The sequence below is a fragment of the Primulina tabacum genome, chromosome 7 (genome assembly GCF_025594145.1).
Source record: "Primulina tabacum isolate GXHZ01 chromosome 7, ASM2559414v2, whole genome shotgun sequence".
Taxonomy (NCBI): domain Eukaryota; kingdom Viridiplantae; phylum Streptophyta; class Magnoliopsida; order Lamiales; family Gesneriaceae; genus Primulina; species Primulina tabacum.
Genome location: NC_134556.1, coordinates 4194715 through 4221133, shown reverse-complemented (window position 1 = coordinate 4221133; position 26419 = coordinate 4194715). Strand labels below are relative to the sequence as shown.

The 26419-nt window shown below is 38.7% G+C and overlaps 1 protein-coding gene across 1 annotated transcript; it reads left to right on the top strand.

The window, feature by feature from the left end:
- The first annotated feature begins 18756 nt into the window (after window positions 1-18756).
- Window positions 18757-25012, top strand: LOC142552398 (uncharacterized). The gene is made up of 9 exons (XM_075662174.1): window positions 18757-19012; window positions 19320-19456; window positions 19670-19914; window positions 20189-20328; window positions 20663-20787; window positions 20880-20969; window positions 21575-21805; window positions 21943-22546; window positions 24936-25012. The coding sequence occupies exons 1-9, from the start codon at window positions 18757-18759 to the stop codon at window positions 25010-25012; spliced, it is 1905 nt and encodes a 634-aa protein (XP_075518289.1).
- The last annotated feature ends 1407 nt before the right edge of the window (window positions 25013-26419 follow it).

The following is a 26419-nucleotide window of genomic DNA, read 5'->3' as shown; positions in this document are numbered from 1 at the left end:
GATTGAGATGCAGAGGTTTGATCTTGAGACTTATCCGCGAGGTAGAGTTCCTCGTTTATCTACCTTGACCATTCAGTCTTCCCTTTTTGACCGTATTCGCAGCGGTCAGGTAGCAGATGAGCAGTTGGCACAGTGGAAGAAGAGAGATGAAGCCAAGGGCAGTGTTTTGTATACAGTCAGCGACGGTATTGTGAGATACCGAGATAGGATATGGGTTCCTAGCAGTGATTCTATCCGAGCAGACATCTTATCAGAGGCCCATACGTCCCCGTACTCCATTCACCCTGGGAGTACGAAGATGTACAAAGATCTGCAGCTATTGTATTGGTGGCCAGGGATGAAGAAGGACATCAGGCGTTTTGTATCCGAGTGCCTGACTTGCCAGTTAGTGAAGGCCGAGCATCAGAGACCAGCAGGTTTGCTCAAGCCTCTTCCTATTCCCGAGTGGAAGTGGGAGAACATTACCATGGACTTTGTGACCGAATTGCCGAGGTCAGCCAGAGGATCGAATGCTATCTGGGTGATTGTAGATCGTCTTACCAAATCAGCGCACTTCTTGCCTATTAAGACGACTTTCACCATGGTTCAGTATGCAGAGCTGTATATCCGAGAGATAGTCCGAATCCATGGTATTCCGGTTTCGATCGTATCCGACAGAGATCCCAGATTCACTTCCTCATTTTGGAAGAGTTTGCATTCGACTTTGGGTACGAAGTTGCTGTTTAGCACAGCTTTCCATCCGCAGACGGATGGGCAGTCGGAGCGAGTTATTCAGATTTTGGAGGATCTTCTTCGCGCTTGCGTCATTGATTTCTCTGGGAGTTGGGAGTTGAACTTACCATTGGTAGAGTTCACCTATAACAACAGTTTCCAGTCGTCTATAGGTATGGCTCCGTATGAAGCACTGTATGGCCGCAAGTGTAGATCTCCTGTTCATTGGGATGAAGTAGGAGAGAGAGCAGAGTTGGGTCCAGAGATTGTTCAGCAGGCAGCAGATGTAGTAGTCAAGATCCATGATAGGATGAGGACTGCCCAGAGCCGACAGAAGAGTTATGCCGATCAGCGGAGGAGAGACTTAGAGTTTGCAGTGGGCGATCATGTCTTCGTGAAAGTGGCACCTATGAAGGGTGTCATGAGATTTGGCAAGAAAGGGAAGCTCAGTCCGAGATTCATTGGACCGTTTGAGATCCTTGACAGAGTTGGGACGCTTGCTTATCGTGTGGCTCTTCTGCCGAATCTGGCCGGAGTACACAATGTCTTTCACGTCTCCATGCTGAGGAAGTATATGGCAAATCCTTCGCATGTGCTAAATTTCGAGCCGTTGCAGCTTACTCCGAACTTATCTTATGAGGAGAGACCCGTGCAGATCCTAGACAGACAGGAGAAGAAACTTCGGAACAAGCTTGTTAAGCGAGTCAAAGTCAAATGGCTCAACCATTTAGAGGAGGAAGCTACGTGGGAGTCTGAGCCGGAGATGAGAAGTCGATACCCTGAGTTATTCGGTGAGTTCTAATTTCGAGGACGAAATTTATTTTAAGGGGGGAAGGATTGTAGAACCCGTAAATAAGTAGACGTATAAGCCATGCATAATTCTAGATTTTTAAATTTAATTGACTTCATTGCATAATTATTTTAAATGCATTTATTTGAAGTTAATTATTTTATTATTTCAGTTCAGTAGTTTGATTTTTAGCATTTCAGTTATTTCAGTGAGGCCGGACCGGAGTTGGAGTTTTGAGATAGAATTTAAGATTCGAGAAATATTTCCAGAAGTTAATTTAGCTAGCAACCAAGTTCATTTAAGTTAGTAAGGGAGGTTTGAGGATTTAATTTAATTATTTGAGGTGATTAAGAAATGAGCTCATTTAAGTTATTTAATTAAGGGGTTAGCTCACTAAATTATTTAAAGTATTAGTAAGGCTTTCAAGGATTATTAGTTGACTAGATAACCATCACTTCCCACTCATTTTATTAGCATAATTTTGGCCCCTTAGTTGTTAGGCAACTCAATTGCCAACTCATCAACCTTTTGACCATTTCTTTGCATGTAAGTTGTAGGATAATTCTAGGATTTTTGGGAGCACAATTTAATTAATTAATGGACATATCCTAGTCTAGAAACAAGAGAGATTTCGGCCACTTACATTCTAGAACCATCCCACATATCATTTGATAGCAATTCAAATTCAAAATTCAAATGCATGAAGACTTGGCCTTGATTCTTTCCTTATATCTTGCACCATCCTCCTCACCTCCCATAACCACTTATCTCCCCTCCCTCACCACCGAAATACCTCATCATTCAGATCCATTTTCAGTGTAGAAAAATCGTGAGTCTTAGCTAGAGGGAAGGCAAGAAAAATCGAGAACTAGAAAGAACAAGAGAAGCGCTCCACCTCCTCCGTGCCGCGTCGTCGTCGTTCCGTTCGTTTTCTTTCGAAACGAAACCAGGCATGTCTAGATTTCTTTCAAACCTCAATCAAGTCATATTATCATTTATTTTTCAGTACATGATCATGTTTATTCAAGCAAAAACCGAGATACATGTCAAAACATTTTGGAACAACACATGCAGAATTTTCGTTTTTCCTTGGCAAGCTTCACGTTTTTCTTGGTTTGTGAGTTTCAGGTGATTGGTTCGACTCCAGGCTCCCAAGGTGACTCCTAGACACGTAATAGGATGCATTAGGACCATGTTGGCCCATTCATTCAGCCCCCATGCTTGCTGGAAAACCGAAATGACAGCAAGTTTCCCATAGGCGCAGATTGGTGTTCGAAATTTCAGTTTTTGTGTCAAGGGGTTGGATCTGATCTTGGCTGTCCTAAGGGCTCTTAGCCATGGTTGGATCACTCCCCTAGCAAGTCTAAGACGTGATTAAGTTGCCCTTTTGGTGGCTTGGTCCATGGCCCCTCGGTTTTTAATCAAAACATCAAAACAGCCCCTTTCCCCATTCGGCTTCTTCCTTTGTTCAGCATATGGTTTCGGTTTGTGGTTGCTTGGTGTGAATCTTGGTTGGCCTATGGCCCTTAGCCACGGTTCATATCATGCTCCTAGATGTCTAGATCGTGCCATGGTCAATCAAATGGCCACTGGAACGACGCAAGACATCGATCTAAGCAAAACACTACACACGCATGCACGTTGGTTCTCGGTTGGAGTTTCGGTTGAGTTATGGTGTGACGCGGATTGTGGCTGGCCTAGGGCCCTTAGCCATGGTTCAAATCATTCCTTGGGATGTTGGTAAGAGTCTCTGGTCGGTGGTTCACGCCCCTAATGGCCGATAGTCTCGAAACCAACGCAAGTCTTGTAGTTGCGCAGCTGCTGGAAATTACAGCAAGTTGCTGTGTCGTTTAGAAGGCTTGTTTGAGTTCTTGGTTGGCTTTTAGCCCATGGCCTTGGACTGGACAGTGCCTCATTGAGTTGGAAAGGTCATGTTTTTGACCGTTCGTCATTCGGATCATTTTCGAGGTCGTACGAGAATTTACGGTGTAATGTGCCAAATTGACTCTCGAAAGAGCGTTTCGTGTTTTGGCCTCCATTCCACCTAGATTTCGACCCTATCATTTTAGGAGCATTATTTTATGATTTTTCAGCGTATTTTAATCATGACTATACGTCGGTTCGGTGTCGGTTCAGGTTGGCTCGGAGTCATGATTAAATGCGAAGTCATTAGGCGTCATAGTCGCATCTTTTGAACGTAAATTGCGTAGTTGGTCATGTTTAAGCTATTGCATATTTTTCATAGCACAGTTAGGTTGCAGCGAGCCTGGGGACGATCCAATCCAATCCAGTTGGTAAAATTACATGAATTTTCATTATGCCAGTTAATTATTTTACGTGCATTAAATAGAAAATGATTATTTTTGAGATTTATGCGATATGGCTTGTGGTTCATTTACTATGTGGGAGTGTTATTTTATACGGTCGCCAGTGACCGATCAGTTCATTATGGTACCACCCGGTCGCCAGTGACCGGCCAGCTCAGTTCAGTTTCAGCCTCCTCGGTAGCCAGTTACCGATCAGTTCAGCTTAGTGCAGTGGCCACAGGCGTAAAACATAATCTCAACAGAAAATTTTATCAGTTATTTCAGTACAGGCTCCAAGGAGCAAACATTTTTTATGTGATTATCAGTTAAGTTATGCACGTATTATAATTGCTCAGTACAGATTATTTTCAGCATGCCTCAGGACAGGATATGTTATCTCATGCATATTTTAATTCAGATTTTACTCGTTACCTGCGATATAAGCATGCTGAGTCTTTAGGCTCACTAGACTTGATTGTTGTAGGTACTGATGAGGCCAGGGCCGAGGGCAGGGACCAGTGAGCCAGCTTGGGTCGGCAGTAGTGGCACCTGAGGACCTCAGAGCAGCAGTTGTTATTTTATTCCGCAAACATTTTATCAGTCGTTGGATATTTTTTAATTGTGATTTTTGGCAAACTTTATTTTCTTCCGCTGCAATATTTTGAAATATTGAACTTGATTCACCAGTGATTTTATGAATGATGCCATTTAAGTTCTTTTAAAAAGAAAATTTTCAATTTTCCGCAAATTTTCAAGCAAGAAGTTTTAGGCCCTTTACAAATACATATTACCAATTCAAATCAGATAATTAGATAACATGTATTCCAAAGCAGTAAAGCATAATGTCATGCTAGCACACACAATGTAAGTCAACATTAAAATAATTCTCATGCTAGCAATCACATGCAAGGAATGAAAACTCAATCTACCCCGCTCATTCTTTTCTATCTCAGTCTAAAGAATCTATCGCTCTGATACCACCTGTTGTGGGGACCCAGACGCTAATCATCTTCTTAATCATCTTTGGGATTTAATTATCAATTAAGATAATCAGGGTCTAAAAATTTTTTCCTTTAAAATGCGGAAGGTAATGGAATCAATCTATTATACAAACCAGTATAATAGTACAAATCTTGTACAACATGCTTCTATTTCAAACTAGTCTACGGTTTAACTACTAAATTTCAAGTATTAAACCAAGTCTACATCCAAGTCCGGAATCACCACTCTAATCTCGATCTCTCATCATCCTCTTGACCCCGATCTTGTCCCACCTGTTGTCATGCACACATACAAAACAAGACAACAGCCGGATACTCCGATGAGAATAAATCCCAGTATAAATAATGTATACATGTAGTTAACTGAATTAACATAAAAGCATGAATTATATCTTATTACATGTAGCATAATCAAACAACATGTATCAATACCAGTCTATAAATAAAACATGAATCGTAATCTACGAAACATAAATCAATACAAATCTATAAATCAAGTTCTAGTCTCGATATCTAAGACTCGATCCATCTCTCATTCTTATCTAGGGATCCCGGTGAATAGGAATGTAACAAATCTCCCACCTATCTCTTACGTTCGCAGTGGTTGTAATTGCAACGTTCCTATTTACGGACTTGGCCCTCGCTATATCGAATATCTATGATAAGAGCGGCTCTATTCATAATCACATCGATATGACCAAACGTCCGGTGTCTTGGAATATCTACCAAGACTATGCCTATTCTGACAATGTGCAATGGGTCAATGACGGCTCTGTCATAGTGTGGCCCCTCTGTCAGTGACTCTTATTCAATAGCTCTCTGCTTTCTACTTTCTATGTCAATAGAATAAACATAATCAGTACAACATAAAGGTATAAAAACAATACCATATAAGTATTTGGTTTAGGGAAACTCGAGTAGAATCTAACTCAAGTCAATCTCCCAATAAACATCAATTTATACCTTTGTCTTCTCGGTCTGATGAAGACGAAGTCTCGTATCCCAATCTGTCCATATCCAAATCTGATAATGACAATCATATAAATACCATATCAGTATATAACTCGATTCAAAACCTGTTCTGATCAATACTCAATTCAGTATAAAATCTGATCCATATCTGAACAAGGTACAATCTAATTCATATAAACGATATCACGATACCCTCGAGATCATTACTGAATCTGATCAGTCTAAATCAACTGATATTTCAACGGCATAACAATGAAATCTCGATAATCCCGTCAATCCCAACATCACAAATATAGTACCAGAATTCATAATCAATGCCAGTACAACTCATAATTTCAATATCGGTATATTCAAAATCAGTAACAACACTACTCTGATTTCAAATCTCAATCAATATCTTTCGAAAATCATAACAATTTCATAACCAATCTATTCTTTAATCTGACTTCAATTATACCATGTCTACTGTAGCAGAAACATCATATCTGATTCATATTCAATTCTGACAATATCATAAATTCAAATCATGTCTAAACGTAACAAAACTTACGTCCAGTTATAGCCTGCATCAATAGGAACACAGTAATGAAATCGGATTACAATTCTAACGGGCTGATCTTTCACAATACCAAATCTACAAAGGCGTAAGGTTTTTCTCTCAAAAGCTTTGACCCTTTTTCTAAATTTTGATAAGGAAAAGCGTTCAATTCTTATATATATACTGCATGCAACACCAGGAAACGTGGCTTATTTTTCATGCTGCACGTCGCACCGCGGGTGCGCTCATTCTATAACCGCGGGTGCGCTCAGTGTAATGATATATATCAACTCTTCCGAAAGCTTAGACCGCGGGTGCGCTCAGTCCTGTAACGCGAGTGCGCTGCCCTCACTGTAGCAGCACCGCGGGTGCGCTGCCTCTGGAACCGCGGGTGCGGTGTTGCTACTGTAATTCTATTCAACTTTCTGTCCATGCACCGCGTGTGCGGTGCTTCTCCAGGCGCGGGTGCGCTCATGCTACTGTAACTCTTCCATATTTCATGAACCATAACCGCGGGTGCGGTCCTTTCCTTACCGCGGGTGCGGTCTATATTTCATGCACCACTTCATAATCTCATTTAGTGCTTTTCATTACATATCATGCATACTCATATCTTTCGAATATTACATCAATGAAGACTAATAAATCTTGAGCCTTACAATAGGGGTTGTCGAGCATTCATTGCGACCATTATATCTGTTCCCGAGGTCCCCAGCCAGTCAGTTGCAGATGTCCCAGTTGTCAGGGAATTTACAGACGTTTTTCTCGATGACGTCTCTAGTAGACCACCGGTACGAGAGGTTGAGTTTTCGATCGATCTTATGCCAGGTACCGCGCCTATCTCTAAGGCGCCATACAGATTAGCACCGTCAGAGATGGTTGAGCTCAAGAAACAGATTCAGGAGCTTCTTGACAAGAAGTTTATTCGCCCGAGTTTCTCTCCATGGGGCGCGCCTGTCTTATTCGTGAAGAAGAAAGATGGATCTATGAGGCTTTGCATTGACTACCGGGAGTTGAACAGGGTTACAGTGAAGAATAAATACCCACTTCCGAGGATCGAGGATTTGTTTGATCAGTTGCAGAGAGCCTCAGTATTCTCCAAGATTGATCTGCGTTCCGGATATCACCAGTTGAGGGTGAAAGACGCCGATACTTTTAAGACTGCTTTTAGGACTCGTTATGGGCACTTCGAGTTCCTAGTGATGCCGTTCGGTCTGATGAATGCGCCGGCGATCTTCATGGATCTCATGAATCGTGTATTTCAGCCGTATCTTGATCAGTTCGTTATTGTATTCATAGACGACATTCTCGTCTACTCAAAGAGTCAAGAGGATCACAACAGGCATCTGACCACAGTATTGCAGACGTTGCAGAGGCACAAGCTGTTCGCTAAGTTCAGCAAGTGCAAGTTCTGGTTGGAGAAAGTGGCGTTCCTAGGCCACATCATATCTAGCAATGGCATTGAGGTAGACCAGCAAAGGTTGAGACAGTCAGAGATTGGGAGGTGCCGTAGAGTGCATCAGAGATCCGTAGTTTCCTTGGTCTAGCAGGATACTATCGGAAGTTTATTCAGGGTTTCTTCTCTATCGCAGTTCCACTCACGTCATTGACTAAGAAGAATGCTAAGTACGTGTGGAGCGATGAGTGCCAGAAGAGCTTCTTTTCTTTGAAGCAAGCTTTTATTTCAGCGCCGATCTTGTCCATGCCTTATGGGCCCGGAGATTTTGTATTGTATACTGATGCTTCGAAGCTCGGTCTAGGAGCATTGTTGATGCAGCATGGGAAAGTAATAGCGTATGCTTCTCGTCAGTTGAAGATCCACGAGAAGAACTACCCTACTCATGATCTTGAGTTAGCTGCTGTAGTATTTGCCTTGAAGATTTGAAGGCATTATCTGTACGGAGAGAAGGGTCAGATCTTTACCGACCACAAGAGCCTCAAGTACTTCTTTACGTAGAAAGAGTTGAATATGCGTTAGAGGCGTTGGTTGGAGTTAGTCAAGGATTATGACTGTGACATTAGCTACCATCCTGGTAAAGCTAATGTAGTAGCGGATGCTTTGAGCCAGAAAGTCGCAGTGATGGCTCATTTGACAGTTCAGAGGTCTCTTCAGAGTGAGATTCAGAGGTTTGGTCTAGAGATTTATACTCGAGGTAGAGTTCCCCGTCTATCTACCTTGACGATTAAGTTTTCATTATTAGACCGTATTCGCAGCAGTCAGTCATCTGATGAGCAGTTGTCGAAGTGGAGGCAGAGAGATGAGGGGAAGAGCAGTGTTTTGTACACAGTGAGTGATGACATTGTTTGTTATCGAGATAGGATATGGGTTCCTAGCAGCGATTCTATTCAAACAGACATATTAGTTGAGGCCCATATGTCCCCGTACTCTATTCATCCTGGGAGTACGAAGATGTACAAGTATCTGCAGATGTTATATTGGTGGCCAGGTATGAAGAGAGAGATCCGGAGATTTGTATCCGAGTGTTTGACTTGTCAACTTGTGAAAGCTGAACATCAGAGACCAGCCGGCTTACTCAAGCCACTTCCCATTCCCGAGTGGAAGTGGGAGAACATTAACATGGATTTCGTGGTTGGTTTACCGAAGTCGGCTAGAGGTTCGAATGCTATATGGGTGATTGTTGATCGTCTTACCAAGTCAGCGCATTTCTTGCCTATTAAGACGACTTTCTCCATGATTCAGTATGCCAAGTTATATATTCGTGAGATAGTCCGATTGCACGGTATCCCAGTCTCTATTGTTTTAGACAGAGATCCGAGATTCACTTCCTCATTTTGGAAGAGTCTGCATTCAGCTATGGGTACGAAGTTGTTGTTTAGCACAGCTTTTCACCCTCAGACAGATGGTCAATCAGAGAGAGTTATTCAGATCTTGGAGGATCTTCTCCGTGCTTGTGTCATTGATTTCTAAGGGAGCTGGGAATCAAAGTTTCCATTAGTGGAGTTTACCTATAACAACAGCTTTCAGTCGTCTATAGGTATGGCTCCTTATGAAGCACTGTACGGAAGGAAGTGTAGATCGCCTATTCATTGGGATGAAGTAGGCAAGAGATCAGAGTTAAGATCAGAGATCATTCAGCAGACTGCTGATCTAGTAGTCGTAATCCGTGACAGGATGAGGACTGCTCAGAGTTGACAGAAGAGTTATGCCGACTGTAGGAGGAGAGATCTAGAGTTTGCCATTGCCGACCATATTTTCGTGAAGATAGCACCGATGAAGGGTGTCATGAGATTCGGAAAGAAGGGGAAGCTTAGTCCGAGGTTCATCGGACCATTTGTGATCCTCGACAGAGTTGGGATATTAGCATATCGTGTTGCTCTTCCGACGAATCTGGCTGGAATACACAATGTGTTCCATGTGTCGATGTTGAGGAAGTATTTAGCGAACCCTTCTCATGTGTTGAACTTTGAGCCGTTGGACCTTTCTCCGAACTTGTCTTATGAAGAGAGACCAGTGCAGATCTTAGATCGTAAGGAGAAGAAGCTTCGAAACAAGGTGATCAAATCAGTGAAGGTCAAGTAGCTTAATCATTCCGATGAGGAAGCTACTTGGGGGTCAGAGTCAGAGATGGGGAGTCGCTTTCCAGATTTATTCGGTGAGTTGTAATTTCGAGGACGAAATTTTATTTAAGGGGGGGAGTGTTGTAGTACCCAAAAAACCAATATGCTTAGATATGTGCATAATTTCTATTATTTAATTTTAAATGGTTATTATTTTAAGAAATTGTTGATTTAATTGCACTTAAATAATTTACGTTATTTTTAAGGATTTTAAATCGCGTATTTCAAATTTTAGCTTTTTAGATATATACGCGATACCGGACCGGAGATAGGAAATCGGAAATTTTATGATCAAAAAATATTCCTAAATTTATTCCGATCTTAGAAATAATTTATTTTAATGAAATCAAGTGGATTTAAGTCTACTTTAATTAATTAATTAATCACCAATTTAATTGTAGGTTTCTTAATTCATCAAGATTATGATTAATTAACCTTTTAATCAAGCTTATCTAGCCTAGGATTCTACTTAGCAAAACTTAAACAAATCCTACACTAATTGGCAGCCTACTCTCGGTCATATTCTACTCCACAAATCCCAACTTGACACCATTTAACTCCCCCAACAACAAGAAAACAAATGACAACCATTCAACATGCATGTCCCCCCAACTTGACATCAATTACTCACCCATGCACCACCTTATTTGACCACAATCCTTCACCACCTTCTTCATTCTCCCTAGCACAAAATATTAAAGATTTATAAGCTCCCATTATTACCCAAGACAGCAACAATAGCAAGGTGTCTTCATTTCTGTAGTCGTGTCTCCCGATCCGACGTATTGTGTTTTTTATTGTAAAAACAACTTAAGGCATGTATATGTTATTCTTTTCTCTTCAATCAAGTCATATACTGATTTTTAAACATCACATGTACACGATTTAAAGGTGAAAAACCGAAATTTTGACTGCAACATTTCACAAAATTCTGCACAGATTTTTCGGTTACCTTCATGCTTCACGTTTGGTATTGTTTTGCGATTTCAGGGGGTTTGGCTCATTTCCAAACGTGCAAGGCTGCATATAAACATGTACTAGGAAATTTTAGAGTCATGGTAGTCCATTGGTTCCAGCCCCAAACTCGCTGGATTCAAGATTTGACAGCAACTCCTCCATAGTTGCAAATGGAGTCTCGAAATTCTGGTTTTTGGTTGTTCAAGGAGGTTCGAATCTTGGTTGGCCTTTGGGCCTGTAACCACAGTTAGGACCCTTCCTTAGCATGTCTAGGACATGACCAAGATGACCTTTCATGGCTTGGTTCATGGCCCCACCGGTTTTTAAAGCAAAACAACACAAGTGTCCCTCGGTTTCTATTTCTGATTTTTGTGAGTGAGCTTCGGCTCTTGAAGTTTTGGATGGATCTTGGTTGGATTTTAGCCATTAACCTTGGTTCATACAACACTTCATCATGTCTAGATTGAGCCATGGTCGATCATATGACCACTGGAACGACACATGACAGCAAGCGATCCAAACAATCGCATGGTACAGAATTTTCTTTGTGTTCTCGGTTTGAGCTTTGTGTTGTCCTAGGTGTTTGAGTGGATTGTGGTTGGCCTATTGTCCTAAGCCATGGTTCAAGCCACTCCTTAGGATGTTGTTAAGAGGCTCGGATCGGTGGTTCAAGCCCCAATGGCCGATAGCCTTGTAAACAAAGCGATGCAAGCACAAGTGCTGCTGCTGCATTTTTTTTACAGCAACTTGAGCTTCGGTTCAGGAGGCTTGTTTGAGTTATTAGTTGGCTTTTAGCCTATGCCCTTGGACTGGACAGTACCTAAATGAGTTAGGAAGGTCATGCATTTGGCCGTTTGCAATTTGGTAAAGTTTAGAGGTCGTACGAGAATTTACAGTGCGATGTGCCAAAGTGATTCTCGAAAGAGCGTTTCATGATTTTGGCCTCCATGCACAATTTTCGTGTATTACAGCCCTTGGTATTTATTTTCCAGTATTTTAGGCGTATTTTAATCATGACTAAACGATGGTTAGATGTTGGTTCGGGATGGTACGGAGACATGGTTAGATACTAAGTTTGTTGGGCGTAATTGTCTCGTTTTCGGTTTGGTTATGATATGTTGGTCAAGTTAAGTTTATTTTCATATTTCTCACGTTAAAATTAGGTCGCAGTGAGCCTGGGAAAGATCCAACCCAATTAGTAAAATAAAACAGGATTTATAATTATATTACGTGCATAAAAATAGAAAAGTTTATTTTTGAGATATATGCGATATGTCTTGTGGCCACTTCACGCTTATGGAATTGCAGCTTATGGGATTATTACTTCACCCGGTGACCTACGACCGGTTTATGTTTATGTACGGGTACGGATATCCAGTCCAAGGGCTGTGATGATCTCTACCGCCCAGTATACTGTGGTTTAGTCTGATCATACGTGCTTGTTATGTTATGTTACGATATGGGCCACTTGCATTGAACATTATCTCAACAGAAATTATGATATGCTATTTTACGACAACGCTCTATCGAACAAACATTTTACGTACGATTTTAAGTTATGCACGTATTTAAAATTATTCATGACATGATTCTTTACGTTACGCTTTACGATATGATATCTTTACATGGCATGAGATTTTATGATATATTTACTTGTTATTCACGATATATGCATGCTGAGTCTTTAGACTCACTAGACTTGATTGATGTAGGTATTGACGATAAGACCAGTGAGTTAGCTCGGATCGGCGGTAGTACGAACCCGAGGACCTCACGTTTAGTTATTCAGTTTTATGTTCAAACTCTTGTTATAACTTTTATATATTTTAAGTTATTGTTTAAAACATTATTCAGTTTCTGCTGCTATGTTTATGTTAAATCGTTGGGTTATTTTACGGAAGTTTTTATACGTTGCAAGTTTATTTATTTAAAGAGAAAATTTTTAATAATTCCGCAAATTTATGAATACGAAATACAGGTCATCACAGCTACTCATTCAGCACTCGACTGCACCGCTCAGAGATATATATAATAAAGTAACACTGGACTTGACAGAGTTAAGGAGATATCCTACTAACTCTAGTCTGACATAAGTTATTCCATCAGTCCGTCGTCTGACAGATTTTGTTCGAAGATGACTTTTAAAAGCCAAAAAGCAGGAAAAACATTAAAGAGTATTAATGAAAGCTGTTGCTCGTAGCAGTGATTGTCCATATTTTCGGATTACAAGACAAAGAGTCATTGAACGAAATCAAAAAACTCCAGTACTCTATATAGGGAATGAAAGAAAGAACTCTATACCCAGAGATACATTCAAAGAAACAACTTTTAAAAAAAAACCAAACTTGAATTCTTAAAATTATTTAGCACAATTCGCATATTTCATACACTGCTTACCAGCTCCTTCAAGAAATTATCAGATATACAAGGATCACTTAGAGCTTGAAATCTACTACTCAACCATTTTTTGCCATAGACAGTTCGAGGAGTTGCAAATATCTTGAATCTTAGGATTCATTTTTTCCTCTATCTATATTGTTTTAGTTGTTTGACTGAAATCCTCAAACATTGTAAAAGTTACTTGTAGTTTCAACTTAGGCAGTGCTTAAGACCTAAAATTGAAGCAGCTAGTGAATTCCTTTCTAAGTGGAAGAAGGAGAGATACAAAAAGATTTTGCCTTCAAACTTCCATATATTCTGTGTCATTTACTCTATCGCATTCACTCATTTTGTTGACTATCTAAATTTATGTAAGGTCCAAAATACGATAACGTAAGTTAACTGCATGCGAATCTATGGAAAAATAGAAAATGACTAATTAAATAGTTTAAATTACATGAATTAAATATAGTGTACATGCTTAAATTTTTAAACACAGTTTTATAAAATACACTTTTCTACATGGATGTATAAAACTGTGTTTTAAAGGCTATTCGAGACACGAACGAGGAGCGGAGACCGGGGGCCATATGAGAGAAAATATTTTTATAAAATAATTATTTTTATTTGTTTATTATATGGTATATGTTATGTGGCATTTTTGAAAATGAGGCGTTTTGAGATGATTTTATATGCCGAGTCGTATTTTTAAACGGTATTCGATTTTCGACTAGAATATGAACTTTTCGAGAACTCGACTAATATTTTCACAAACTTTCCTAAACAAAATATTTTAAAAATTAATTAATTGGCCTAATGGGCCTAGTAATATTATGTTAATGGGCCTAAACTTATACTAGGTCTTTTAATGAATAAATAAAAGCCTAAATCTTACCCCCCACACCTCATAACTCACGTCCCCAACCCCCTACACATACTAGGACCCTCCCCTTCCCAAACACACGCACACATGAAGATCTTTGAAGGAAGAAGCCACGTTTTCTTGAAGAAAATTCAGCAAGCCCCCCTATACATCGACGTTCTTCGCATCTCAACTCGTTTTCGTGCGTAATAAACGCAAACTGTAATAGTCCAACCTTTTATCATGTTAATCCTTATGGTTTATTATTGTTATGATAATGTTTATGCTTTACTGGTTGAGATTATGTTGAATGGTTACTGGATATGGATATGTTTATTGGAATGGTTATTATATGGTCATTGTTTATGGTTATTATTTTAATATTATGTTCATAGTTGGTGATGATTATGGAAATAAATGGGTAGAATAGAAAGTTGATCTTGAGTCAAATAGGAAATTGAAGTAGAGAAACTGTATGACAAATGTGACAGGAGTTGTGGTTTTTAGTATAATGTTTTGTATATTGATCCACTTGATGTGAGGCCACTTCTATTATAAAGATAAGATATAAGACTATAATTTTATGTTTTGAGTTTTGTTCAAATAATTATGGAAGACGAGCCAAAAGTGGCCCAAAGTGTGTCGTGTGTATCGTTGTTCTTGCACTGACACGTGTTGGGAAAATGAGCATAACTTTTTACTCAGACCTTAAAATGACATGGGGTCAATTGGACATGCAAGACAAGACATAGGACTACAACTTTCATGTTTACCACTTTGGCTAATTCGGAAGGAAAAGTACAGTTTTGGCCTTTGGACAGTGGGTACATGGACCCCTACACGGGGTCCGGGTCTTGCCATGTAAAATGAGTTATTTCCAGCATGTACACGGACCCATACATGGATGGGGGCATGTGGTCCATGTCAGTGGCTTAGAAAACACGTTTTTGGTGTATTGGAAGGCTTATTTATGGATGAATATAGATGTTTCTAACTATTTCCTTCCATTATTTTCCTTCTTCATCGGTTCTTGCTTTTCTTTCTCAAAGTTTCTCTCCAATATTTCTTTACTTCAAATCAGTATTTAAGTGAAGTTCTTAAGTCCCTCTACTAAGTTTTCAAGATTCTCTAAGGAATTCACTCAAGGTTACATTAGCAACCATTGTGCTTGTGGTAGTAAGTAGAAGCTTCCTTTCAAATGCTCACATGATTTTTATATGTATCAAGCCATGTTATTGTTAATTAGCTCCTTCCATTGGCATATAATTGATATGTTTATTGTTATATATTCATTATTCAATGATTATCATTGAATTCATTGACAAAGGAGCTATTAAGTCATTGTTCATAACAAGTGTTTGTTAAAATGCCCCAATGAAACTCCTTATTATAAAAGCCAAGGAATGATAGTGATTCATGCATGTCATTGGCCAATCACATGATTATGATTATCTTTCACAGTTTTGATATATTTATATATCAAAGACGTACTATCCACAGGTCACAGGTCACAGACTATCATTTCCTTTCCTTTCACTCATGCCATGAGATACTATCTATATTGCCTTCATTATGTAATGTTCATTGATGGTAGTATCGTTCTACATTCATTGCTAATGCTATAGCCACGTTTTAAGCCAAAGTTATATATATGTAATTGCTATGTATAGCTTTCTATTTACTGAGTTTATTCTTATTCCAGTTATGTCATGTGATGCAGGTGATAAAAATAATTGAAACAGATTGTTCGAGGCGGAAGTAGTCATATAGAATGCCATGGGAAAGATTTTTTATCCTGTCTCTTTTATTTGGGGTAGAGTGAAAATGTGAAATTTTAAAATATCATGTATTTTGTTGAATGTGTTGGCTTTTAGCTATGGGTTTGAATGATGTTGTGTAAATGATCATGCACATAAGTTGTGGGGACCCGGGCTCTAACTCAATTTTTTTTGGGATTAATTGGATCTTTATTCAAAATATGGGTCAAATTTTCGGTTTTTAACATTAATTCAAATGTAAATACTAAGCATAATAGCTTTCTTTATTTAATTACAACACATATAATATACATGTCATGTTTTACTACCAACACATCACTAGTGTTTAATACAAACCATAAACTACAAGTAGTACAAATCTAGTACAACATCACTATTGATCTTCTGCGCCCGTAGTCACCAAGCTATCTTGATCTCATCTCTGACGTGACCAAGATCCTGCCCCACCTGTTGTTATGCACACATACAGACATAACAACAGCCGGAAACTCCGGTGAGAACAAATCCCAGTATAACACATGTATACATGCTGATACGAAATCATAAATCATGCATGAAAGCAATAACAATGGCTCCATAGTCTATGAAACCGGTCTATCTAAACATGCAACTCAAATCAAATCATGTCTTGACTCGAATCGACTCTACTCTATGGATCCCGGTGTGAATAAGACGTCAGTGTCTGTCACCTACCCTCCCAATCGGGGTAACTGTACGTCTTATTCCTAGACTTCGGTCATGTCTATATCGAATGTCTACAATCGGATTGAATCTGATCCGAAGCGTCGATACCACCGAACTTCTAGTTTAGCAAGTCTGCTAATGACTTTCCTATCTCAATGCTTGAATATAAATCTATAAACAAGACAAAATCATAATCAAAGATAAATAACAAATCTAATATGTAATTTAGGGAAACTCCAACCAAGTCTGATTCGAGTAGTATCTCCCGAATTCACATGAATTATACCTTTCTTATCGTTGGAATAATTCGAAGTCTCGAAGTAGGGATATCGAACCTGTCAATCAAAATCTGAAATGACAATGTTGCGATGCACAATATCAAATCACAACTCAAACTAATACTAGTACGGTTCAATATCAAATCTTGATACAATTCGACGGTATAATGGCATAGTTTCTTGATACCGATCAATTCAAATCTTAACATATATATCCTCAACTCATAGTCAATACCATACCCATTTCAAACTTTGAAAATCTGCATAATCTCATGCACATGTAAGCTGGAATTCCATACAAATTGCATACGACATCCAATAACCGATCCGTTTACGATTCTACGACATCTATAATCTCAAGAACATATAATCACAAACATATCTGAATTTCCTCCACATGTTAACTTCAAAACATGATGAAAAGATATAGAAAGTATACCCTTTTGGAGCCCTTGTCAAGAGGAACAAGAATCTCAACTTGGATTAAAGTTTGGATATGTAATTCTTTCAAAATCACAACCTTAAAGCATAAGGAGTTGAAGCTTCTCCCCACTCTCTCACGTTTTCAGCTGATGGAAATGGTGAAAGTGAAGACTCAGCACAATTATATATATATATATATATGCCATGTGTCTTCATGGAATTTAAAGGTGGATCTCTCGCATGCAGCACCGCGGGTGCGGTCACTCTTCACCGCGGGTGCGCTGTGCCCACGGCATGCCTTTCATTTTCGGAAATTCGACGAACGCGGGTGCTGGTACATATAAGATCGCAGGTGCGGTTACGTTTGCACCGCGGGTGCGGTGTCATTTCTGCAAACAATTTCCAACTCTCTGTCCATCAACCGCGGATGCACTCGTTCTTGGACCGCGGGTGCGGTGACCCTACTGTAAAATGACCAATTTTCTGTCCATGCACCGCGGGTGCGGTGCTTCTCTAGCGCAGGTGCGGTCCCTTTCTTCAAGCAACACTTCATCTTTTCATTTTATCCATATACAATCTAGGGCATTACATAAGTGTTGAAACTGCTTATGATGTAAATGGTATATTGTCCTTTCTCTTTTAAATGCTTAGGCTTCCGCACATGTTCTTTATTTAATTTAAATGTCATGGGAGTGGGATGTTTCAATTGGTATCAGAGCACAATTTTCTTGTACCATATATGACTTCTTCTATCTAGGACAATCCGGTATGTTTTCGATCCTGCATATATTGATATAACATTGGGAAATGATTTGATTTCATTGCTATTGATTCATTACTTCTTCCTGTCTATGTTAAATTAAGCCTATGTGTAGGAAATGCCTCCTAAACGAAAGATTACTGAAGGGGATGAAAGGACCCCTCCATTGATAAGACTGTAAAAGTTGTAGATGAATTTAGTAAGCTACTGAAAGAACAAGCGAAGGTACATGGTGAACAAATTCAACAGCTACTGAGTATCCACCATCCAAATCAAGGCCGTGGTCAAGAAAGAGGACAGGGTAGAGTGGAAACCACTGAAGGTGGTTTGTATGAAGTATTCAGGCGGATGAACCCTCCTGAATTTATCGGTGGTGCCGATCCACTCGTAGCTCTTGAATGGGTCAAATCATTAGAGGCTATATTTGACTACCTGAAGTTCACTGATCGAGATAGATTGAGCTGTACTATGTTTATGCTAGTGAAAGCTGAGTGACTGTCAATGTTCGTGAGTTAAAACGGAAAGAGTTCAAAGAGTTATTTTATGCCAAGTACTTTTCAAAATAAGTTAAAGCTAAGAAGGTTAAAGAATTTCTTGAGTTGAGACAAGATTCCTTGTCTGTTGCTAAGTATATATTGAAATTTGAAGAAGACTGTGTTTTTGTCCCGTTTATTGTTGAAAATGATAAAGACAAATGAGAAAATTTCCTTCGTGGGTTGAAACCGAAAATTAGAAGGGATGTTCACATGGCAAAAGCAATCACCTATCAAGACATCGTTGAGCGAGGCCTTACTTGCCGAGCATGACGAACAAGAAATTGAGAAGGAGCGTCAGTTAAGAAGGCAAGCTTTTCAAGCGAGAGGGCAAGGGACAAGTACTAGTACTCGAGGTGGTTACAAAGGAAAAGGCAAGATGGAACAACACAATAAACCTTCTCCGTCTTCTTCAGAGATGGAGCGACCGTTATGTCCTAAGTGTGACAAGCCACACAAAGGTGAGTGTTCAGTTGGGAGTGGCCGATGTTATCGATGCAAGGAAATGGGACATACAACACAAAAGTGTACTCTCTCCTCGATAAAGGGATCGTTCAAAGCAGGATTTTCATAATGACAAAAGAGGGTGCCAATTCTGATTCTTCAGTCATATCAGGTAATATTCTAATATCTGGCAAGGAAGCACTTACGTTGATTGATACTGGTGCGACTCATTCCTTTATGTCGGAAGTATTTATGCATTCTTTATCTCGCGAACCTATTGTCATGTCGTTATATTTTAATATTATGTTGCCCCTCTGCTGATAGTGATTTGTCCTACTAGTATCCTTAAGGCATATCCGGTACAGATAGGTTCGAGATTGTTGTATGCTGACTTTATTGTGATTCCGATGGTTGCTTTTGATGTTATATTGGGTATGGACTGGTTATCTGCTCATCGTGCAGTAATTGACTGTGTGGAAAAGACCGTGAAATTTTTAAATAATGCCCATGAGAATAATGAAATTATTGGTGTAGGCTCATCGATAAGTACTCACATAATTTCTTGTTTGCAAACTATTATATTGTTGAATAAGGGATGTACTAGTTTTTTGGCTTTAGTATCGGATGTGAACATGGACAGTAATGTGCAATTAAAGAATATTGAAGTGGTTTAGGAATATCCTGATATATTTGCTGATGATGTGCCTAGCTTACCTCCTGATCGAGAAGTAGAGTTTGTCATTGAATTGAGTCCAGGTACAGCCCCAATTTCTAAAGCTCCGTACAGAATGGCTCCAACTGAGATGAAGGAATTGAAGAATCAATTACAGGAGCTATTAGATAAAGGATTCATTCGTCCTAGTTCCTCACCATGGGGAACTCCGGTTTTGTTCGTGAAAAAGAAAGATGGATCGTTGAGGTTATGCATTGATTATCGAGAACTTAACAAGTTAACTATTAAAAATAAATATCATTTACCTCGAATCGACGATCTTTTTGATCAATTACAAGGGGAAACCGTGTTTTTCCGAAAATCGATCTTTGATCTGGATATCATCAATTGAAAGTAAAACTGATGACATATCCAAGACTGCTTTTAGAACGAGGTATGGCCATTATGAATTTTTTGTGATGTAGTTTGATTAACTAATGCTCCTTTAGTGTTTATGGATTTGATGAATCGTGTCTTTAAGGCCGTATTTTGATGCTTTTATGATTGTGTTTATTGACGACATTTTGATATATTCTAAGCCACGAGAACTTCATAGGGAGCATTTGAGGATCGTGTTACAGACATTGAGGGAGAAACAATTATATGCGAAATTAAAGAAATGTGAGTTTTGGTTAGAGCAAGTGGCGTTTTTGGGCCATACCGTATCAAAAGAAGGAATAGCAGTCGATCCATCCAAGATTGAATCAATTAAGCAATGGTCCATTCCAAAGACAGTTTCGGAGGTACGGAGTTTCTTGGTCTGACAGGGTATTATAGACGTTTCATAGCGGATTTATCGAAAATAGTATTTCCATTGACGAGCTTGACACGAAAAGCTATCAATTTGAATGGACTATAGAATGCCAACAAGCATTTCAAACATTGAAAGATAAGTTAACTTTTGCCCCTGTATTAGTACTTCTTTGTGGTACTGAGGATTTTGTTGTGTATACAGATGCTTCAAAGCAGGGGTTAGATGCTGTGTTGATGCAAAGTGGGAAAGTGATCGCTTATGCTTCTAAGCAGCTAAAAGAATACGAGAAGAATTATCCCACGCATGATTTGGACTTGGCGGGTGTGGTATTAACATTAAAAGATTTGGCGGCACTATTTATACGGTGTGAATGTGAAATTTTTACAGATCATAAAGCTTGAGTTATCTATTTTTGCAGAAAAAATTGAATATGAGGCAGCGGAGGTGGTTGGAACTGGTAAAGAGTATGAATTGCACCATTAGCTATCATCCCGGAAAAGCTAATGTGGTTGCAGATGCTTTAAGAAGTCGTAAATCCAGTTATTTATTGGGTTCCATGATTCAGAAACCGTCGTTATACTTGATTTGCAAAGGAATGAAATAACTCTGGTATTTCCAGGTACAATAAGTCAATTATCTGAATTAGTTCTATGCTCTACTTTGATCGATCGAATTTTAAGGGAAACAAAATGGGATATTCATTATTAGAGTTGAAGAATAAGAGTGATTTGACAGGAGTTTCTGAGTTTGGTTAGAACAGTGATGGGTTGTTGACCTTTCGAGGTAGGATATGTGTTTCCTATGGTGATGATATTCGAAAGGATGTTCTTATTGAAGCTCATACAGAGCCATATTCAGTTCATCTGGCAGTACCAAAATGTATCAAGATCTTCGACCCCTTTATTGGTGGCCATGTATGAAGAAATATATCATTTTATTTATTTCTGAATGTCTAATCTGTCAGCAGGTAAATATTGAGCATCAAAGACCTGCTAGAACTTTATTACCTCTCCCAATACCTCAATGGAAGTGGGAACACATCACCATGGACTTCGTAATGGGACTTCCAAGAACATCAAAAGGTTACAACTCTATCTGGGTAATTGTTGACAGGTTAACCAAGTTGACTCATTTTCTTCCGGTCAAGACAACATTAGAATGAGCCAGTATGCTGAAGTCTATGTGACTGAGATTGTAAGACTTCATGAAAACCCTGTGTCAATTGTATCTGATCGTGACCCGAGGTTTAATTCGGAATTCTGGAAGAGTTTGCACAGAGCCTTGAGCACCAAGTTGGCCTTTAGCACATCATATCATCCTCAAAGAGACGGGCAGTCTGAAAGGGTAATTCAAATTCTTGAAGATATGTTACGAGCTGTGCACAATTGATTTCCCGGGAAGTAGGAATTCTAAATTGCCTTTAGTGGAATTTACGTATAACAATAGCTACTAGAATTCAATTGGTATGGCACCTTATGAAGCTCTGTATGGACGAAAGTGCCGATCTCCTTTTATATTGGGAAGAAGTAGGTGAAAGGAAGATGTTGGGGCCCAAAATTGGTTCAACAAACAGCAGATGTGGTGGCATTATCCAAGAACGAATGAAGACCGCTCAGTCTCGACAGAAGAGTTATGCCGATGTTCGTCGACGGCCTTTGACATTCGAGGTAAGTGATCATGTTTTTATTAAAATAGCCCCTTTTAAGGGAGTGATGCGGTTTGGCAAGAAAGGTAAGTTAAGTCCTCGTTACATTAGGCCGTTTGAAATTCTCGACAAGATTGGAGACCAAGCATATCGTCTTGCATTGCCACCAGACTTGGATCGAATGCACAATGTCTTTCATGTGTCTATGCTACACAAATATCTTCCCAATCCATCTCGTGTTCTTCGACATGAATCATTATATCTTTTACCTAACCTAAGCTACGAAGAAGTACAGGTCCAAATTCTTGATTGCAAGGTAAAAGTATTAAGAAACAAAGAGATTGGTATTGTAAAAGTTCTATGGCGGAATCATATGATTGAAGAGGCGACTTGGGAACCGGAGGAAGAAATGAAACATCGTTATCCCAATTTATTCAATGGTAAGCAAATTTCGGGGACGAAATTTTTATAAGGAGGGGAGATTATAATAGCCCAAACTTTTATCATGTTAATCCTTATGGTTTATTATTGTTATGATCATGTTTTATGATTTACTGGTTGAGATTATGTTGAATGGTTACTGGTTATGGATATGTTTATTGGAATGGTTATTATTTGGTCATTGTTTATGGTTATTGTTTTGGTATTATGTTCATAGTTGATGATGATTATGAAAATTAATTGGTAGAATAGAAATTTGAATCTTGAGCCAAATAGGAAATGGAAGTGCAGAAACGGTATGACAAATGTGGCAGTAGTTGTGGTTTTTAATATAATATTTGTATATTGATCCAATTTATGTGAAGCCACTTCCATTAGAAAGATAAAATATAAGGCTATAACTTTCATGTTTGAGTTTTGTTCAAATCATTAAGGAAGACGAGCCAAGAGTGGCCCGAAGTGTGTCGTGTGTATCGTTGTTCCTGCACTGACACATGTTGGGAGAATGAGCATAACGTTTTACTTAGACCTTCAGATGAGATGAGGCCAATTGGAGATGCAAGACAAGACATAGGGCTACAACTTTCATGTTTAAACACTTTGGCTAATTCGGAAGAAAAAGTATAGTTTTGGCCCTTGGACAGTGGGTACACGGACCCCTACATGGGGTCCGGGTCTTGCCATGTAAAATGAGTGATTTCCAGCGTGTACACGGACCCATACACGGAGGGGGGCACGAGGTCCGTGTCTATGGCTTAGAGGACACGTTTTGGTGTATTGGAAGGCTTATTTATCGATGAGTATAGATGTTTCTACTATTTTCTTCCATTCTTTTCCTTCTCCATCGATTCTTGCTTTCTTCTTTCTCAAAGTTCTCTCTAATATTTCTTTACTTCAAATCAAGTATTTAAGTGAAAGTTCTTAAGTACCTCTACTAAGGTTTCAAGCTTCTCTAAGGAATTCAATCAAGGTTACATTAGCAACCATTTTGCTTGTGGTAGTAAGTAGAAGCTTCCTTTCAAGTGCTCACATGATTTTTATATGTATCAAGCCATGGTTATTGTTAATTAGCTCCTTCCATTGGCATATAATTGATAAGTATATTGTTATATATTCATTGTTCAAGGATTATCATTGAATTCATTGACAAAGGAGCTATTATGTTATTGTTCCTACCAAGTGTTTGTTTAAATGCCCCAATGAAACTCCTTATTATAAAAGCCAAAGAATGAGAGTGATTCATGCATGTCATTGGCCAATCACATGATTATGAGTATCTCTCAGAGTTTTGATATATTATATAGCAAAAAGGTACTATCCACAGGTCACAGGTCACAGACTATCATTTCCTTTCCTTTCACTCATGCCATGAGATACTATCCATATTGCCTTGATTATGTAATGTTCATTGAAGGTAGTATCGTTCTACTTTCATTGCCATTGCTATAGCCACGTTTTAAGCCAAAGTTATATATATGTAATTGCTATGTATAGCTTTCTACTTATTGAGTTATTCTCATTCCAGTATGTCAGTGATGCAGGTGATAAAAAAAATTGAAACGGATTGTCGAGGGCAGAAGAAGTCATATAGAATGTCATGGGAAAGACTTTTATCATGTCTCTTTTATTTGGGGTAGAGTGAACATGTGAAATTTAAAATATCATGTATTTTGTTGAATGTGTTGGCTTTTAGCTTTGAGTTTGAATGATGTTGTGTAAATGATCATGTACATAAGTGTTGAAACTGCTTATGATGTAAATGGTATATTGTCCTTTCCTTTTAAATTGCTAAGGCTTCCGCACATGTTCTTTATTTAATTTAAATGTCATGGGAGTGGGGTGTTTTCACAAAGGCACGTCTTATCTTTCTTTCAAACATCTTTCACACCATATTATGTGTATTTAATCATTCTTGCATGAAAAACATGATGCACGTCTTCTATTTTTGTTTTTGACATGCCATGCTCAAAAACTTGGTTTTATATAATTTAAAACTCATGGATATGATGTATAAAGGGGCTGCCATCCTAGGCCAATAAAAAAGGATGAATTTCAGAGATTTTAGGAGTCTAGACAAGGCTTCTTAAGGAGTCCTGGCATTTGACGGGTGAGAGTGTCGCTGATGTCCCCGTCGCCCAGTACTATGGCCACACGTTCATGGATCCATCGACCTTCAGATACGGAAGTCACAATTAATGATCTTAATTCAATAAAGGAAAATGTATATGTATATGATGAAACAAGAAATATATATGATGAAAAGAAATATGATGTGATATGATCAAGAAAAAATGTGTAAGTTTATGCATATTTACGAAAATGTATTTTAAGTAAAAGTATTTTCTATGTTGCATGTAGATGTATATGTATTATTGTTATCATGATTAGGGTTTGCTGACTCATTAGACTTACTAGGTGTGATCGATGCAGGTGAGCAAGAATATGATGGGGGTCTTGATGGTTGAACTAGCTGGCTGAAGGTGAACATAAACCGAGGATCTTCGCTAGTTTTCCGCACTTATATTTATGACTTATGATAATGAATTAAGTCACTTTTGAGATTTTATTTCTTATGATGCTATTGAAGGGTTTTTGAGAGGATGTTGGAGTTAAGTTTATTTTTGAATTATGTTAGTTTAGGTTGGTTGATGTTTCACAATTTTTGCTTTGAATTACTTTTTTTTGATTTTCAAATCAACAGTTGGTTGGTTTATTTCTAAATGGTGTAAAATATTCATACTTTAAATACTTAATGTTTCGGCCGAATGAATTAGGAAAACAATTCTAGTATATTCTAAAGAAAAAAAACTAGTAGGGACGTTTCAGTTGGTATCAAAGCAACGTTCCTGCAAAGGTTGTGTCACCGCCAGTCCGGAAAGCTCGATCGTCAAGTCTCAAAATTCTTAAGTTTAAATGTTTATATGATTTTTTGTTCGCACCTGCATGATCGCATGATCCATATGTTTAAGTTGCAGCTTATTGAAACTTAATGTATTCATGTTTAAGTTGAACGATAAATGAAATTACATGTTGCATGACTAGAAACCTTAGATTTAAATGCATGTTGGTTTGCTTTTAGAATTTGGGAAAATGTTCAGATATAATGCCTTCTAGACACGCACCTAGTATGATAGATATTTGAGACAATGGGGATGTCAAGGGGAATGCACCCCCCCCCCCACCATCCTAATGGTGATGCTGCTACACATGTTATAGACGACATGGCATGTTTCTTTGAGCAGCTGTTTCAGCAGGCTCTGAGGCTGCATCTCGATGTTTATGATCAGTTCCAGAGGCTAGGTCCGAGGAAATTTTCTAGCACCACCGACCCATTTGCTGCTGAGGGTTGGATTCGATCACTTGAGGTGCACTTTAATTATCTAAATATGGGAGACGTTGACCAAGTTATGTGTGCTTCTTATATGCTTCGAGGTGATGCTTTTCTTTGGTGGGAAAAAGCTGAACATGGTGTCAACTTTACCACACTCACTTGGGAGAAATTCAAGAACATTTTTGTAACGCCCAGACATTCATATGTTTATAATATAAGGTAATGATTATGATTAAGTATGTTTCTATTCCTTTTATGGTTGGTTATGACGATCGTTTTGGATATGTGATGTAATGGTGATGGTTTATGGCTTCAAGATATGATATGAATGGTATTGAATGATATGGAATGTAACAGAGAATGTATGGGTAGAATAGAAAGTTGATCCTTAGCCAAATAGGTAAAGGAAGTGCTGAAACGGTATGAAAATGTGGCAGTAGTTGTGGTTTTTTGTGGGGACCGGACACTAATTCATTTCTTAATCATCTTAGGGAATAATTAGATCAATTAAATAGACAGAGTCTAATTTTATTTTTCAAAT